This window comes from Physella acuta, unplaced genomic scaffold, assembly GCF_028476545.2.
Source record: "Physella acuta isolate Inbredline_101_S28 unplaced genomic scaffold, ASM2847654v3 ptg000871l, whole genome shotgun sequence".
In the NCBI taxonomy this organism is placed as follows: domain Eukaryota; kingdom Metazoa; phylum Mollusca; class Gastropoda; family Physidae; genus Physella; species Physella acuta.
Genome location: NW_026732388.1, coordinates 48,386 through 68,303, shown reverse-complemented (window position 1 = coordinate 68,303; position 19,918 = coordinate 48,386). Strand labels below are relative to the sequence as shown.

The 19,918-nt window shown below is 36.0% G+C and overlaps 1 protein-coding gene across 3 annotated transcripts; it reads left to right on the top strand.

Annotated features, from left to right (window-relative positions):
• Positions 1-185: 185 nt before the first annotated feature.
• LOC131952375 (polycomb group RING finger protein 6) lies at positions 186-15,239 on the top strand. 3 transcript variants are annotated; one of them, XM_059314997.1, is made up of 14 exons: positions 186-426; positions 2,341-2,442; positions 6,835-7,033; positions 7,262-7,324; positions 7,592-7,636; positions 7,832-7,875; positions 8,393-8,550; positions 8,875-8,985; positions 11,454-11,552; positions 11,968-12,082; positions 12,268-12,406; positions 12,889-12,924; positions 13,037-13,079; positions 14,581-15,239. In XM_059314997.1, the coding sequence occupies exons 1-14, from the start codon at positions 391-393 to the stop codon at positions 14,630-14,632; spliced, it is 1,242 nt and encodes a 413-aa protein (XP_059170980.1). In that variant the 5' UTR covers positions 186-390; the 3' UTR covers positions 14,633-15,239. The 3 variants fall into 3 exon arrangements, with proteins under 3 accessions (XP_059170980.1, XP_059170982.1, XP_059170981.1); XM_059314999.1 differs by lacking the exon at positions 186-426 and adding an exon at positions 435-550; XM_059314998.1 differs by lacking the exon at positions 186-426 and adding an exon at positions 1,910-2,207.
• Positions 15,240-19,918: the final 4,679 nt, after the last annotated feature.

Here is a 19,918-nt window from a genome sequence, read left to right as displayed (position 1 = left end):
TTGGAAAATACTGCTTTATATTCAATTGCTGCTTGATTTCATTTTTAGAAAGCGTATCAATGTCGAAAACAAAAAAAAACTTTTGACTGTTTCACAGTTGGAACCGAACATTTCTATGTTAAACACCAAAACATGGTGTTTACTGAAACTTTTAGTGTAGCGCTCACAAAATTGTATACGTCATTCGCTCCCCTAAACTCGAAAGGTAGTGAGATAGAGCATTCATTCTGTTTCTGTTTAACGTTTTCATGCCAAATTGTCAATGTAGGCCTAGTGACTAAATCCGAATGATGTAATTTTGAAAGGGAGGCAACAATAATATTAAAATAACTTTTTGTAACTTTAATTTCCGGAATACATTCCCCTATAACAACTTTTTTTTTTACTTCTATGACTAGATTTTATAGCTTTACTAATCTTTGCTTAGTAAGATTGATAAACAAAATATTAAGAATAAGGAAGAAACTACAAAATATTAATATTAACAGTGTTAAGATTTTGATCTAAAATTCTAGATCTAGATCTAGATTTCTAGAGATCTAGAATCTAGGTAAAACACAATTTTAGCGATTTTATTCACCCGCTTCACGTACACCTCCAGTTGAGTTGAGTTGAGCACTTTTAAAAAGTTTTTTAACTTTAACCATTTTTAATTATTTTAATGATAAACACAACCGAAGCACACAAAAATATTTTAAAATATACGTTAGGAAACATTCATAACATTGGGCTTATTTCTTTATGAAGTTTTGTTTTAGTTTTGATAATTTACTTTTGTCAAAACTTGAAAAAAATCCAAATTTGGAATATTGAACTTGAATGAATGTGCTATGTTCGTGTGTCAGTTAAGATTAGATATTGAATATTCATGGCAATGGGCGAAGTACGAAACACAAAATTGCAAGGCGGTTAGGTTTGTATTGAGTATTGTTACAAGTATCTCCCACGCATGATGCTATAAATAAACTTTCATGAACTCACAATGACCCCAAAACTGAGGCCAACACCATTACAAATAGAATAGCTATTGCCCAAGCTATGAACTTATGAAGTATGCTGATAATTATTAATTAAAGTCAATTTGAACTCACTGTGAACCCTCGATTGTGTAGGGATTTTTCTCCCGCTGACGATTACACGCTATTTAATTGGAACTGTACTAATGCTTTTTTTTTCTTGTTTTTTTTTTACCTTTCTAAATAAAACTCACATTCATAAAAAAATATATGTAGATCTAGCTCTAATCCTTGTGTTTTCCTAACATTTTTGTGTGTTTCGGTTGTGTTTATAATAAAATACGCTCAATCGGAGGTGAACGTAAGGTGGCGAATAAATTACGCTAAAATAGAGTTTTACGGTAGATCTAGTATTTAGGCCTAACTGTTAATTTTTAAAAAAATGTCTTTTCTCGCTAACTTCTGCAGCGAAACCACTTTATTAGATTATAAAATAAACTTAGGCTATAATTATAAAATTACTATAAAATAATAATATTAGGCCTACTGTAAATAAATTATAAATATAATTATTATACTATAGGCCCTAATAAATAATAAAATATAAAATAATTAGGATTACCTATTAGCCTATTAGTAATTAGGTCAGGATTAGTCTTAGTTATTATTAAGTTATTGTTAAATCTAGAATCTAGTATTAATCTATATATATGATTCTCTTCTTGGAGATGCTAGAAAACAAGCTGTAAGCGCGCTCCCTACCACCCCACCCCTACATGGTCTGGTGAGCTGTGGTTCACGCTAAATGTTTACAGTCGTAGAGCCGGGTTTAGTGACGGCTATTTGGGGCAGACAATTTAGTTTGAAACGATTTTAAACTTAGGGGAGGCTGCTTTCATGGGGGGGTGTAGGGTAGGGGTTGGGGGAAAGGAGGGTGGGGGTAGTATCGTTCCTAACGACCTACTGATAGTGTTTTAAAGCAAATATTTTCAGTGGCAGCATTGGTACTGTCGAATTTACAAATTATGAATTACTAAAAAGTAGAAAATAAAACAACTAAATGGCGGCGTATGATATGCCGCGGGTCGGCTCGTATTAATTAATAAGTATTAGTAATTTAGTTAGGCTACTTTTTTACTAATTAATTAATTTATAGTTTAAAATAAGGCCTAGGGGCAGGGGGCCTAATAAAAATAATTAAATATGACTCAAGAGACTTAGATCTAGCCAGTACTCACTCAGACATCTCAGGCAGGTCACTTCTTAAATCTTAATAAAAATAATAATTATTATTCTTAGCTTAGTAAACTAGTTACTAAGCATAATCATTTTAATTCCAGGAATTTCCTCAATTTGACAATTTACTTGAATTTGAATTTTTTAGGCTTCTCTGAAGTCACTGTCAGTCAGTTTCTTTTTGTTTTGTCAAATAAAAAAAATGGGTACTAATGTCATCAATGACAATAATGGAAAGATTTTTATACCTGTAAGTATTAGTTAGTAGATCTAATAAGTAAGGTTAAGTCATCAATTATATTTATCAGGTTATTAATATTACTAAAATTTAAAAAAAAATAGGCTTATTAAAATATTAATATTAGGCCTAGGTCTATTTATTATTATTTAATTTAGGCTATAGGCACAAATAAAAAATACTAAATAATTATATTAGTATGCCTTCTTCTTGTTCTTTGTTCTTAATTAAGTATATGATGGAGGATTTAAAAAACAAGCCTAAAAGACTACAGAAAAATAGATGTAGGCATAGGCATATATTCTGTCATCTGGTGCTAGGGCCTTGTCGTGGCTTGGCAGCTTGCGTACCCTGACGACCCCCAGAGCTATACCAGCGGGAGTGTTAACTCCTGGCAGGTTCAACCAAGCTGGGAAGGTCTGCGCGGGTAGGGGTCAGACGAAAGCTAGCACCCTGGCCCTCCAGGTTGGGGGTTGAGCATAAGGTCAGCAACCTTATCTCGTAAAACAAATTACCCGCTACAGAAACGCAGACAGAGAGAAACAAAGACAGCTCGGACCAGGGGAAAAATGGATCTCCCGATGGAGAATTTATGAAGCCGGGTGGTGAAAGCCAATATGTATTGGAAACCACCAGGTCGACCACCATTATTTCCACTAGGACCACCATCAATATTGGAGCTTGGAATGTCCGCACGATGTACGAAGCTGGAAAAGCAACCCAAGTAGCAGCAGAAATGAGACGCTATAAAATAGCTATCCTGGGTGTCAGCGAATCAAGGTGGACTGGCTCAGGACAAAAAAGGCTGATATCAGGAGAGCTACTGCTGTACTCAGGTCATGAGGATGAAAATGCACCACATACTCAAGGAGTTGCACTCATGCTATCAAACCAAGCACAAAGGGCTCTCATCGGATGGGAGGCACACTGCCCGCGGATCATAACAGCCACCTTTAAAACTAAAATAAGACGAATAAACATGGACATAATACAGGCCTACGCCCCAACAAATGACAGCAAAGAGGAGGACAAAGACGAATTCTACAACAGGCTAATGACCATTATCCAGAACCGCCCAAGAAGAAACATCCTTATACTCATGGGCGACTTCAATGCTAAGATTGGAAGCGACAACAGAGGATATGAAGAATGTATGGGACAGCAGGGTTTAGGTGAGATGAACGAAAACGGAGAAAGATTTGCTGACTTGTGTGCCACAAATAATTTAGTCATTGGCGGTAGTCTCTTTCATCATAAAAGGATACATAAAGCTACTTGGGTATCACCCGACCTATCTACAGAAAACCAGATAGACCATATATGTATCATAAAAAAGTTCAGGAGATCACTTCAGGATGTACGCGTCAAGAGAGGAGCTGATGTTGCTTCAGACCATCACCTACTGGTAGCTAAAGTAAAACTCAAGCTGAAGAAAAACATGTTGGAAAACAAAAGGAAATACAGGTACAACACAGGCCTGCTAAAGGACCCATCTAAACTCAACGAATTTAAACTTCATATGTCCAATAGGTTCCAGGTACTACAAGAACTAATAGAAGAAGAGACGATAGAGGAAACATGGGAAAAAACTAAAAGTATATTAACATCAACATGCGAAGAAGTGCTAGGCCCTATCAAAAGACAAGCGAAGGAATGGATATCAGCAGATACCATGAAAATTATTGAAGAGAGAAAAAGAAAGAAGGCAACATTAAACAACAGCCGCACACGGGCTACGAAATTAAAAGCACTGGAAGAATACACCGAAACGAACAAAAATGTAAAGAAACACATAAGGAAAGACAAACGGAGCTATTTGGAACTGCTGGCAAGAGAAGCGGAAGAAGCACTGTACCATGGTAATATTAGGGACGTGTACAATACAATTAAGAAGATATCTGGTAAGTACAGTAAGCCAGAGAGGCCAGTGAAAACCAAAGATGGAAAGACAATACCTGATGCGGAAGGACAGATGAAGAGATGGGTAGAACATTTTGAAGAACTACTGAATAGACCAACACCAGAGTGCACGCAAGACATACCACCAGCTGAAAGTGACCTCCCTATAGACTGCAACCCACCTTCAAAAGAAGAGATACATAGAGCTATAAAGCAGCTGAAAAATTGGAAGGCTCCAGGAATAGATGGTATACCGGCAGAAGCACTGACAGCAGATATAGAAACTAGCACCACACTACTATACACACTCTTCAAGAAAATCTGGGAAGATGAACAAATACCAGAGGAGTGGAAGGAGGGACTACTCATAAAGCTTCCAAAGAAAGGCGATCTTAGTGCATGCTCTAACTATAGAGGGATAACACTTTTGTCCATCCCAGGCAAAGTCTTCAACAGAATATTATTAAACAGAATGAAGGAAGCCATAGATCCCCAGCTTCGAGATCAACAGGCGGGCTTTAGGAAGGAAAGGTCATGCATAGACCAAATTGCTACCCTGCGCATCATCATTGAACAGACCCAAGAGTGGAACTCATCTCTCTATATTAATTTCATAGACTATGAGAAGGCCTTTGATAGCCTGGATAGGCAGTCAATGTGGAAATTGTTGAGACACTACGGGGTGCCACAGAAAATAGTCAACATTATTATGTCTTCATATGAAGGTCTCAAATGTAGAGTAGTGCATGGCCAACAGACTACAGAGGCCTTCCCAGTACGGACCGGAGTAAGGCAGGGTTGCCTACTTTCACCATTCCTGTTCCTACTGGCCATAGACTGGGTTATGAAGATGTCAACAGAGAAAACGCGAAACGGTATACAGTGGACATTGTGGAGCCAGCTGGATGACCTGGACTTTGCTGACGACCTGGCCCTTCTTTCTCACACACAACAGCAAATGCAGGATAAAACCAACAGGGTTGCAAATTTTTCTACAAGCCTGGGTCTGAACATCCACAGAGGGAAAAGTAAAGTTCTCAAAGTCAATGCATCAAACAACAACCCTATAACACTGGCAGAAGAAGCCCTAGAAGAAGTGGATAGATTCACCTACCTTGGAAGTATTGTTGATAAGCAGGGTGGGACAGAAGCAGACATAAAAATAAGGACGGGTAAGGCAAGAGCAGTCTTCAACCAACTAAAAAATGTTTGGGGTTCGGGAGATTTAACCCTTAGAATAAAAATCCGGATCTTCAACACACTCGTAAAACCTGTTTTACTCTATGGAGCTGAGACATGGAGAATAACTGCTATAAATAAGAAGAAAATACAATCATTTATAAACGCATGTCTCAGAAAGATCCTGCGAATTCGCTGGCCTAAAACCATCAGAAATGATGTTCTATGGCAACGGACAAATCAACTGCCAGTGGAAGTAGAGATCCTCCAGAGAAAATGGAAATGGATTGGCCACACACTCAGGAAGCCTGTATCCAGCATAACAAGACAGGCCCTCACCTGGAATCCACAAGGCAGGAGGAAGAGAGGCAGACCAAGAAAGACCTGGAGACGTGACCTGGAAGAAGACACCAAGAAGATTGGATACACCTGGGGACAGTTGGAGAGACTAGCCCTGGACAGAGACGTCTGGAAAGCTCTTGTCAGCGGCCTATGTCCCAGTAGGGACGGCAGGCAAACATGACATGACATGATAGGCATATATTAAATAGACAGATTCTAGCCAGAAGAAGAAACGCATAGCCTATAGCACTACAATGGCCCGGTTTTTCTTGTCATCTAAATGTTCGTTGTTTAGCCTATCTGTTGTCTTGATGGGACATGGATTAACTTTATTAATACTTAAATACTAGATTTAAATAGGCTATTAAAATAGATTTTAAAAAAAACAATTTTATACTTCACTCTACTTTAACCTAATACTATGAATACTCAACTTAATACCTGATGACTAGCCCAAAGCGCAACTGTTCGAACACATGGTACAGATAGTTTTGTCAGAAGAATAAGGCTAAAAAGGAAAACTGATCCCATTGCACAGCTATTAAAGGATTAATGAGCCCATTGCCCTGCTATTAATAGTCTTTAATTTGAGCCAATTTGCATCTGTTATGGTCATTGCGTTTTCATCTTCTGCTGGCCGGACTAGCCCAGGGGGGGGGGGGGGGGGGGAAGAAGTTTCTTCAGAGTGGTCACTTTGTATTAAATATTTATTATTTTGGTAATCTATCATTTTACATTTAGTGTCTTTTAGGTGACCTAAATAAATTTGGCTGAGTGTAGATCCAGTAATTTGCTTTTAAAAAAGACTGTTCTATTAATTTGTAATTAAGCCTAACATTGATAGTATAGTATCTGTAGTTGCTTTCACTACCATTCCAGGACTTTTAAGTATTGTTAGTAAGTAGGTTTTGATCAATAATCATGTTTTAAGAATATTTATGTTATTTTCTTATTTTAATGTTTTTTTAAAAAAAATATTTCCAGTATGAATCACTTGAGGACTACATTCACTGCTCTATCTGCCTGTCTGTGATAAGGGGTGCTGTGTTAACACCGTGTGGGCACCGCTATTGCTCACGCTGTATAACAGAATGGGTTGGACAGAAGCATACTTGCCCATGCTGCAACAGCCAACTGCAAGCCACACAGTTCTATTTTGATGTGCAGTTTGACTCATTAATTGGTGAGGAGCTCTTGTACTCACTGAAAATTTGATAGATGAAGATTCAGGTCATGCTTAATGAGAACAATATTTTAAAATTTATTATTAAATTATTATCAACATAATATGATCTTTTAATAATTTGAATTCATCTTAATCTCTATTGATTGAAATGTATCATTACAAATTTTAAATTGAATAGAACACTACTACTAAGCACCCTGATCAGTCTTATCTCTTATTCAACAGAACAAGTTCTTTTACAACGTGACAAGGCGGAGGAAACATATTTTGAGAACATGTTTCAAACCTGTAAAGTTTTTATTTTAAAGTTTTAAATTATTAGCTGTTAAAGCTCATTGCAAGTTATCTCCCTTATTTTTTTTCTTTTAAAAGGTGTGCTAGAATTAAAATATCTTGTCTTAAAACTTAAATTAGCTTATCCTCCAACTTTAATCATAATTGTTATGATACATTGGGTTTAATTTTGATTGATTTAAAAAAATACTATAAAAGGGAATGTTATGATAAAAACTGAATATATTAAAAACCTTATACATTTTGTTTCATTGTTTTCAGCTGTAGAAAATACAAGCAAATCACCGTTTGAGGAAATACTTAAAAGTTAGTTTTTGTTAATAAAAATATAAGTTTTTTTTTATTATTGAAGTATTTTTATAGTTTTACGTTACTTTAAGTATAATATAGGCATACAATGATTTTTTCAAAGTTTTAATGGTTTGAATAGGGTAATGTTTCAGTAGTTTTTAGCCTTAAATCTACAATAAATAAATATAATTGTTAATGTTTTTCTTATAGAACACATGAAATCAAGTTTACTTTCCCATCAGAGATATTATGATGTAAGTATACCTGACTTTTCTAGATTTATTACTGTATATTGTGGTGGTTAAGTGTCCATTGAAGTTTGTAGGTTATTGGGTATGAAACAAAGAATTATGGGTTAGATTGTCCAACATTGTTTGTGTTAGTGATGAGTTTTGTGTCAGCATCTAATATAGAGTGAGAGCTAATGTCCAACCTAAAGTTGTAGAGTTGTGTGTAGTGTCCAAAATATAGAATGAGGTTTAGTGTTCAAAACATTTAGTCTCTAAATCAATTAAAAAAAACATTTTCTTTGAGATAGCTGAGTTATATAATTTTATGTGCATGCAAGGTGAAATGTTAACTTAAAAGCATATCGTTTATGCTTAACAGTGAATGGGCTATATTGGCTTGAAAAGCCTATGAAATTTTAAGTATAAAACACTTAATTTCAGTATTAACCATTCTGCTATTTTTTTAAATAAAACTACTTATAAATAATTTTTATTTCTAGTTGTGTTTCATTTTTAAAGTTATTCTCTGTTGAATTTCTAGAAATTAAAAGAAGATTACAGAAGAAAACTGGAGCTAATTGATCGAGGATCAAGCCTATATTTTATTGGGAGTAATTCCGAAAGTACAGATGAATTAAAAGCAAAGTTAAAATCAAACCTTGAAGAAAGTGAAAAATTGATTGCAGATGCATTTGATAGGTAGTGTTTCATTTTTAAAATACTCACCCTCCCCTACCATTCAAATCGTATAACATTTTTGTATAGTACCGTCTAGCATAGAATTTAACATTTATAGAATCCATACCCCTCCCCTCCCTCTACACACACTTTCACCCATTATGCCATTGGCTACTTCAAAGAGTTGCAGACTTTTAAAATGAAACTACACTATCATTTTAGATAAATTGTTGCCTTCTTTATTTAACCAATCTAATAATAATACAGAAAGTCAAAATATTGTGTATATATATATATATATATATATATATATTATATGCTATCACATGACTCTTGTTTGAACAGATACCTGACAGAAAATGTTCCCAGCTTTGAAATACTTCCTGTAAATGTAAGCATATATTTGGCAGACAAAGATGTCCGAATTTTAGATGTGATCATAAAACCCTCTGAAAGGTATCAATGTTCATCCTAATTTATAAAAGGCCATGTGCGCTCTTCTCTCTCTCTCTCTCTTTCTCTGTCCGCAAAAAATTTTCGCCGGACATCACGTCAGAATCGGCAGCGGTATATGGAGAACTTTTTACGGACTTTTGTTGAAAATAATATGTTAGATGTTTTAAATGTATAACCACAATTTTACTTAAAGAAGAAAAATAAAAATTAAAGGCGTATTCGAATGTAGAGAAACAGTATTATTTATGCAACCGGAAAAGCATTAATATATGTGAAAAAGAACGCATAAAACTGTGACGTCACTATTGCTTATACATTAACTAATGACGTCATCTGCCGTGTTAAGAATGAAAAGAAATGAACTATTTCATTCAAATTTGATTTAGATCTACGTACACTATGAAATGTATACAATACAATTTTTCCGGCCTAAACTCATAAAATTTATTTTATGTATTTGGATTCTAGATCTAGAGATTCTAGATCTAGACTAAATCTAAATCTAAATCTACGCAATAACTAGATCTAGACGTAGACGCTAAGATCTAGATTTAGACTCTAACTTCTCTAAAATCAATTCCAAAAATAAATGTCTATATTAGGACTAAACTATTTCAAGACTTATTTATTTTATACAAAATCTTTGTTTGGAACTGGCTAATTTGGGATAAAAAATTAATTTGAAAGAATAGGCATATTCGCGTAAGTTAAGATTTTAAAATACGTGTTTCATTCTCCGAATTTTATAAGGTGCCTAAATAGCGGAGATAGTGTACATTAAACCACGCAGGTGGTGCGGGTTCGAGACACAGCAAGTCAACTTGGTTAATGTATTCTTTTTTATTATGCTCGGGCTAAATTTAAAAAAAAAATTCTTTTAGGAATCTAGATCTAGATCTAGATTGTCGGGTGTCCGATAGGGCACTTCCCGGCGCCGCAGGCGCTTCAAATTTGGCATGATCTTGCCTTGGTGCGACAGAACACGGGGGCCGGTTGGCCGAAAAGTCTACGATGTGGGGGTCAAAACTGACCTCGACTGACCGGTACCTTATATGAGCTATAAATCGAAAAAAAATGTCCACGGAGGAACCTCTTCATAACTCTTGAGGTCGTAGACCGACCTTCGGGCGAATTAATTAAGCATTCAAATTCTCAATGTTTTCGAAAGCCTAAGCGAAGCTGGGCAGCATGCCTAGTTACTTAATAATTTTTAACAATGAATAATAGAGCACAAATCACATTAATTGTGTACTGTGTATTTCCAAATGAATTTTGCAAAAACAAAATTCAACAGCCAATTTAAAAAAATGCTTTGATTCTTTGAACTCAGTTGTACAGGATAATGTGGCCAGTGCTATAGTGCTCAAGAAAATACAATCATTTATAAACGCATGTCTCAGAAAGATCCTGCGAATTCGCTGGCCTAAAACCATCAGAAATGATGTTCTATGGCAACGGACAAATCAACTGCCAGTGGAAGTAGAGATCCTCCAGAGAAAATGGAAATGGATTGGCCACACACTCAGGAAGCCTGTATCCAGCATAACAAGACAGGCCCTCACCTGGAATCCACAAGGCAGGAGGAAGAGAGGCAGACCAAGAAAGACCTGGAGACGTGACCTGGAAGAAGACACCAAGAAGATTGGATACACCTGGGGACAGTTGGAGAAACTAGCCCTGGACAGAGACACGTCTGGAAAGCTCTTGTCAGCGGCCTATGTCCCAGTAGGGACGACAGGCAAACATGACATGACATGATGCTATAGTGCTCAACTGCTAACCTCAGAGTCTAGAGTTCACCAGGTCTGTCGGACATTCCTAAGTCCATCAAGTTCTGTTGGGCACATGACTCTCATTAGGGAAAGTAAAGACGGATTGGAATACTGGCCACCCAATACCTTCACATGCTGTGTTAAAAAAAAACAACAGGTGAACTCTGCTTCATCTACCCTTTGGATGATTTGTAGGACACAATTTTAAAAATCATTCTGGTAGTCCTCATTTTCCATTAATTGTGCTTATCTTCATCCCCACTGTGTTTAGAAAATTTTACTCATGGCCCATTGATATATATATGTAATACCTAGTTAAGGATTTTTTTGTGCCACAACCTTTTTTAAATCTATCTTTAGTTTTTTTCTAAATGTTTCATTGTTTCATTATTGCAAAATCCATAGCTAGCTTTCCTTAATATTGTTAATGTTTTCAAATGCTGCTACTTTTAGTTTATTAACCATCTGTATAAATTTAAATTATTTAAAGATTGTGATTTGACATGCGTGATATTATTTAATACCTTTCTATGCATTTATTACATCTAAGTCTGTAGTTTATTGTAGTTGTTTTGTAATTTTCTTTGGTACTCATAAATGTTTCAGAAAATGTATGAAGGCAAAAGCTTTACATTTGAACAAAGTTATATCTGGAATATTGTATATTGTGATGACATGTCATTTAACATTTCACAGCCTCCTTGAAATTAAGCCAAAAATTGAGGCAGCCATGCAAGAACGCTGTGATGATATCTTAAACTGGACAGATGATACTGGTGTCCGGCTGCTTTTCGAGTAGGTTAGGTTTATCCAATGTTTGACACATTTTGAGTTGAGGAAATATTTTCCCTTGCCATAAAAACATTTATGTAAAGTACTTTTTTTAAAACTTAATTTTATATCATTCATTTAACAAAATTTGAGTGCAGACCACTTTTTTCTTTAGAAAAAGAATTGGTTTTTATAATTTTTAGTTCCAGTATCTGAAGTTAGCAGAGTGTAAAAATAAAAAAAATTCTGCTATGTTGCCTTAATATTACAGTGAAAAAAATGCAGATTTTGGCAATTAAAAGATAATGCTATTTTTAAAAAAAAATTGGATTAAAAATGAAACTATTTCACATTATAAAATCTTTTCTGTTTTACTGTATTTCAATTTGCCAACATACCATTTAAATTATTTAAACTATTGCTTTTGAAATTATTTCAGTCCTCTGGCAAAAAACAGCCATTATAATTTGTGTGAAGTGTTAAATAACATTCACAACAGAGATGATGTCCACTCTTTGACGTGGGACTCGAGGCCCATCTTCCAGTTCAACATGGTATGTTCCACTTGCTGGGTTACAGGAGAAAGTATCACCATGTGTTAGATGAGTTCAGTTTATGGTCCATTGATTCAAATAATGGACCATAATTATGGGTTTGGTTGTTTTTAGTTTGATATTAATACCTTTAACTTTTAACACCTAATGTTTAAAAAAAAATCTGCAGTGTTTGTCTATTTAAGAAACCAGGAAGTGAAATAGTTCTACAAGGTGTGTTCAAATCTCAAAGTGATTTACCCAAACGTTGTTACGTTAATATTTTTAAAGAGCTGGGACCTCAGACTGTGGACTATTTTACTTGTAACAACTGCAATGTAAAGTGTGAGTAGAATTTCATTGGAATTTCAATTAAAAATAGAATAAAATATTTTATTCAAAAACGACAGTAACAAATGATGTTTTATTATAGATTTTATGGAATAAGTTATATTAAAAGTATTTTAAAAAAAAAAAACAATTTTATAAAAAAACTTCCTTTTATACATACCTTTTTGAAAAAAATCTAAAGTTCTTATGGGCATTAATCTTGTATGGTTTAGCATACAAACGGGTAGTCTTGCCTGTCACCCAACTTACTGAGGCTTTATCCATCAATCAATTACAGCTGTATTGATTCGGGGATCTTTTAATTAAGTCACACACCTACATTCAAAACTTTAAAATAATCATTTACTTGATCACACCATCTCATATTATTTATATATAAAAAAAAAATCATTGTAAACAGTTTTACCTATCTTAACATTGGAATAGTATCTGGTTACATCCCTTGAAAACTTACTAAGTTTTTTACAACTTTACAGGGATCTGTAAATCCTGCATACAGTGTTGTCACACAGGTATGTTAATTTTATAATGGTTTCATACATACAATTTAGCTTATTATTTTTTTATCAAGAAGTGTGTATTTATAATAAAACATGCAGATTAAAATATAGTCTTATTTCGCAGGTCACAGTGTAAGTCCTTTTGCTATGGATCATGTCCCTACCTGGTATGTAAACATTCATTCTGATCAGAAGCCATATTAGTCTAAATGGGTCTTTCATATTACTTCCTGTCCTGACATCAGTTACTTATCTAGTGAACAAGCGAAGGGGATGCATGGGTGAATGTTGTTGTCTGCAGTATCCTGTTCTGTTCTTTTGTGTTCACTCTTATTTCTGTGGGCTGTATTGTCACATTGTCATTGTCCACTTCTATTTCTGTGGGCTGTATTGTCACATTGTCATTGTCCACTTCAATTTCTGTGGGCTGTGTTGTCACATTGTCATTGTCCATTCCTATTTCTGTGGGCTGTATTGTTACATTGTCATTGTCCATTCCTATTTCTGTGGGCTGTATTGTTACATTGTTATTGTCCATTCCTATTTCTGTGGGCTGTGTTGTTACATTGTCATTGTCCATTCCTATTTCTGTGGGCTGTGTTGTCACGTTGTCATTGTCCACTTCTATATCTGTGGGCTGTGTTGTCACGTTGTCATTGTCCATTCCTATTTCTGTGGGCTGTATTGTTACATTGTCATTGTCCATTCCTATTTCTGTGGGCTGTATTGTTACATTGTCATTGTCCACTTCTATTTCTGTGGGCTGTGTTGTCACATTGTCATTGTCCACTTCTATTTCTGTAGGCTGTGTTGTCACGTTGTCATTGTCCACTTCTATTTCTGTGGGCTGTGTTGTCACGTTGTCATTGTCCACTTCTATATCTGTGGGCTGTGTTGTCACATTGTCATTGTCCACTTCTATTTCTGTGGGCTGTGTTGTCACATTGCCATTGTCCGGTTCGTCACTTTTTATATATGGGTATAAAAGAAATGTGACAGAGTGGTTTGAAGCCCCAGTCCAGTCATTTCATTGTAACAGATTAGTGTGTACTTAAGTTTTGTTTAATATCCACTGTATTCTAGATTTGTGTTTCTTTTGTGTCACCGATTTAGAATAGACTATGTCTTGGTAGTGTAGATAGCTATTAATCTTGTATTACGGTTGTTAAAATCCTTTGTTTTATTTGATGTTATGTTTCATAACCAGTTTTTGGTTTTTTCTTGGATGTTGTGTGATGTACTTGTAAACCCATAAAGGCATGTCAGTGTTTTTGAAAAATACTCACCTTATCTCCCATGCTATGTTGCAGTTTAACATTACTCAAACAGTAGGCCTATACACAAACCTATAATGATTCATTTAAATTAAATTTAATAATTTGGCCAATCAATGTCTCAGTCATTTATCATGTTTGATATTTATTACCTTCAAGTTACACTGAATAAAGGGATAAAGATTTTATGTCGTATTCCGCTGCAGTAATTTTCTGACAACAAATGTATGTTTCAGGGGTCTGGAATATAGGCCATATCTATTTGTTTAAAGAGATAATAACAATCTTACTTAATTAGTAATTAACCAGACTTAAGTCGTGGGATTATCAATATCTTGTCTTAATATATTATATTTTTAACTTTGCTGAACTTTTTGATTGTTCCTTTTCTCAGGGCCTGCTGCTATTGTCCAAAGAAAAAATTGTGCAAGATTCAAGACAAATAAAATTTTAGACAACTTTTTATTGGCTGTATGTTATGTTTTATACAGTTTATAGCAGTAAAAGTATTTTAAAAGTATGTTTTAGTTTATGAACTCTCTATATTCGTAATTGTAATAAGTCTTTTGTGGAATCTTCCTAGGTATTTCTTTTGAAACAAAAACAGTTATTGTAATTCTGACACGCTAATAAGTTAATGTATTTTTAAGATGTAAATTGAGTTACTGTTACCAATTTGTGAAATTCTGAGGGATGATAACTATTGTTGCTATATTGCCTGTTATTGTGATACTCATTAGATTCTTGTTTTTTAACACATTTTATTTTAAAATTTAAATGACGGAATGAAACTTAAAAACCAACATCCGACAATGTCAACAATTTTTGCTTTTCTTGAATCTTGTGATAGCTTACAAATATGTAATGGTTACCTTGTTTTCTAGTAAACAGATACGAATGTGATATTTTAGTAGGTCAAATTTTCCTTATTGTGTATGTTTTAGGTCTTTAGTGCTGTAATTTATTTCCCATTATTACAATCAGGTATAAATCTAGATTTTACTTTCTGACCAACTATTATTTTATTCTGTTGTAAATAATGACACATTTTTATAAAACAATATTTTTAAAGATACTTTTTTTTCTTTTTTTTTTGTTTCTTTATGTTGTCGTTTCTGTGTTATTTATAGCTACAAATATTATAAGTAATAGCATGGCATTTGCCATGAGGGAGCTGTTCTATTTTATAGCTACAGAACATGCACTGTAGAAAAGCTCTATGGTAGCCAGCATGTTCTTTTTATACTTATTGCTACAGAAAATGCATTGCAAAAATTATTGATGACCAGCATAGATTTTATCACGTGGTGGCTGTTCTATTTATAGCAGAATCCTGTACATTTACTCCACGATCAATGATAACCCACATGGCATTTGTCACCTTTTATTTATAGCACATAAATACTCAGCTTTAAGACGAGGTCTCATTTTGTCACATAATCAAAGGCTGCATCCCTACACTTTGCTGATCAATGAAGTTGGTGAAATCAATACCAACAGAATGAACAGTTAATAGCTTCAATCCTATGCTGCAGCATTCGTTGGAGATCGTGGCTTAACCCCCCCCCCCCCCCACACACACACCAGTTTCTTCCAGGTATCTCGTCTACCGCCCACCCTCACCCCTTAACCGAACGAAATGGAATTTATATAGAAAACATACATTACCAGTGTCTGCCTAACCCCCCCTCCCCGGAAAATGTCGTCCATCTACACCCCCCCCCCCACCCCCCCCCCCCCCCCCCCAGAAGTTGTGCCGTCAAGATTGAAGCTGTTTTTTTTTTTTTAATTATAAAAATTCAAATAAAGAAACGTGTATTTTAAAAATGGTTAAAGATCGTGACTGATAATCGATCCCTCCGAAACTGTAGGATTGTATTAGGGAAACAAACTACTTTTTATGCGCTAGTTTAAAAATGTTATGCTGTAGACACCTTACGGTCTGAAGTAAAGAAACGTTCTGCGACCATTGCCGCCTGATAATGGTGCCCAACATTACGAAATTCAGCCGATGCTCCCTGTGTTACTGAAGACTTCAGTGAAGTGGTCTCGGCAATGTTATCCGTGTCCCATGGGCCTCCATCTTGATTTTCAGACGTACGGTGTGGACGGGGATTCGAACTATTCTGTTTGGGGAGATAAACTCAACTACAAGTTCTCGGCCACATGCGAATTACCTTGGGGTTCAAGTTTTCGGAACTCACATCATACAAGCGAACAGGATAGTGTACCATCTATACATCCCTGCCCTGGGTAAGAAAGTGAGTTATATCTATACAGTGGCGTAGCGAGGTCGGGTGTCACCCGGTGAGGCACTTAATGGTGTCACCCCCCAGAGGCATAGAGACCCTTCCCAGGGACAAACTTTCAAATTTTCGATTTGCACCCCCCCCCCCTCAAGTTTTCGATTTGCACCCCCCCCCCCCTCAAACTTTCGATTTGCACCCCCCCTCGAGTTTTTCTCTATATAATTTGCTATTTTTTGCCTTGGTGTCACCCCCCTAAATGGTGTCACCCGGTGCGGTCCGCACCCCCGCACCCCCCCCCCTCGCTACGCCCCTGTATCTATAAAGCCCTGGGTAGATTAGTGAGTCATCTATAGAGCCCTGGGTAGATCAGTGAGCCATCTATAGAGCCCTGGGTAGATGAGTGAGCCATCTATAAAGCCCTGGGTAGATGAGTGAGCCAACTATAGAGCACTGGGTAGATGAGTGAGCCATCTATAAAACCATGGGTAGATCAGTGAGCCATCTATAGAGCCCTGGGTAGATGAGTGAGCCAACTATAGAGCACTGGGTAGATGAGTGAGCCATCTATAAAACCATGGGTAGATCAGTGAGCCATCTATAGAGCACTGGGTAGATCAGTGAGCCATCTATAGAGCCCTGGGTAGATGAGTGAGCCATCTATAAAGCCCTGGGTAGATGAGTGAGCCATCTATAAAGCCCTGGGTAGATGAGTGAGCCAACTATAGAGCACTGGGTAGATGAGTGAGCCATCTATAAAACCATGGGTAGATCAGTGAGCCATCTATAGAGCCCTGGGTAGATGAGTGAGCCAACTATAGAGCACTGGGTAGATGAGTGAGCCATCTATAAAACCATGGGTAGATCAGTGAGCCATCTATAGAGCACTGGGTAGATCAGTGAGCCATCTATAGAGCCCTGGGTAGATGAGTGAGCCATCTATAAAGCCCTGGGTAGATCAGTGAGCCATCTATAGAGCCCTGGGTAGATGAGTGAGCCATCTATAAAGCCCTGGGTAGATCAGTGAGCCATCTATAGAGCCCTGTGTAGATCAGTGAGCGATCTATAGAGCCCTGGGTAGATCAGTGAGCCATCTATAGAGCCCTGGGTAGATCAGTGACCCATCTATAAAGCCCTGGGTAGATGAGTGAGCCATCTATAAAGCCCTGGGTAGATGAGTGAGCCATCTATAAAGCCCTGGGTAGATGAGTGAGCCATCTATAAAGCCCTGGGTAGATGAGTGAGCCATCTATAAAGCCCTGGGTAGATGAGTGAGCCATCTATAAAACCCTGGGAGAAGATGCGCCATTAATAAGCCCTGGAAGAAGGGTGACCTATCTATACTGGGTGCTGTGCGCGACGGTGCAGAAAAAGATCTATTCCCTCTGTATCGGACCACGAGATGACGGAAGGATGGGGAACATATCATGGAACATCGAGTTGTGCAGCAAAGTCTGGCTCTAGACTGGACTAACTGGTAATAATGACTTCAAGAAAGAATAAACGAAAGAAATCGCTCCTTCCCCCTTTTCTTTTTATAATTCAAACTGTTACTCGTCTGTGTTAGTGTGTAGATTAACCGTTAAAAATTGAATTTAATAAAGCAAATGTTAAATGTTACATTTTTTGGACCTCGATACGGGGGGGGGGGGGGGGTTGTCCATAAATGACGTCTGGTTTTTGAACGATTATTACCTGCCCCTCATGCATTACATCAGACCCCCTAACCTCAAGATATGATGTCATCGTTTTGCCAAACCCACCCCCTGTCATTGCATTTATATTTGAAACAGCTATTTCTTTTTAGAATATTTTCTGAGCTGGGTCAGAATTAGGTAGCCCTCCCCCCCCCCCCCCCCGCCCATATTGATTAATTTCTTATTAAACTTTACAAGTCTTTTAAATGACAAAACAAAATGCAGATGCCTACTTCAGTTTAAACAATGCAAACGTCATTTCCTGAATCGTCCCTAATGTCTCACAAGTCATATTCCTCCCCCCCCCCCCAATGTAAAAAATTATGACGTAATTAGAAGATAGGGCTAGTTTTCCGTTGTTGTTTTTTTTTTATTTTGGTTGGAGGGCGATTACTTTTCTAGATCTAAATCCGAAATCCGTCAATGGTTATGCGAAGACCTAAAACATATTACTTAGATTAGCTATATAATTTAAAATGTAATTTGTCTACATATCACTAAACTAGACATTACCGAGAACAAAGTAAATTGATAAAACGAACACTGCACCAGTATTAGGCCTACAGAAGTGTGTGTGTGTGTGTGGGGGGGGGGGGGGGTCTTTTACAACTTAACGCCGATGTTACAGTCATATAGTAAAGGGATTAAAAAAATATCTGCGTTATTTTCCTAAATGCCCTTCCGATTCCATAAAAATCCTGTACATGTATAAAATCTAGACACCGAGATATTTAATCTATAGCACGGGTTCCCATTATATTGGTCGCGACCCGCATTGGCGGAGGGTATACTAAACTAAACAAAATATTTTTAAAAATTCTATGGGGGTCGCGAGTCACTTTGCTTTTATAAATAAAGCGGGAATGAACTCTACTAAACGTTCTCCTATAATGAATTTTTAAAAAATAGAAACGGGAGGAAAATTAGTGATTTACAAATAAAACATTAATTAATTTAAAAAAAAAAGTTAATTAAATATCTAATTGAGCCAAACTGTCATCGAGTCCAGACCTCCGTGAAAAGTTTTGAAGAAATCGTTTCGGTAGAAGTGATATTTTTTCAGAAATTGGAAATAGACTTAAGTAATACTTCCGTTAACCGGAAATCGCTCAAAATTTGAGACCATCAAGATAATAAGATCTTATACCTGTTTAAAATTTCGTCCATTGCGTTCATTGCTTTTTGTAGTATTGTGTGTGTATATATATATATATATATATATATATATATATATATATATATATATATATATATGGTTATATATGGCTATATATGGTTATATATATATATATATATATATATATATATATATATATATATATATATATATATATATATATATATATATATATATATATATATTGTTTTTGTTTAGTTAGAGTGATAATTTGTTTTGTTGTGTTGGCCTACATTGTGTGTTTTCTCTTATTTCTTCAGAGTACTACTTTCAATTTATTTTACATCATAGCGAAGCAATGAAATACAGCTTATATATATATATATATATATATATATATATATATATATATATATATATATATATATATATATATATATATATATATATATATATATATATATATATAACCAGTGGCGTAGCGAGGTCGGGTGTCACCCGGTGCGGCACTTAATGGTGTCACCCCCCAGAGGCGTAGCGACCTTTCCCTGGGACAAACTTTCAATTTTTGATTCGCACCCCCCTCAAACTTTCGATTTGCAGCCCCCCCCCTCCCCCTCCACCCTAGTCGGGATTTGTCAAATTTGCTCTTAAAAGACTTTTTAACATTCG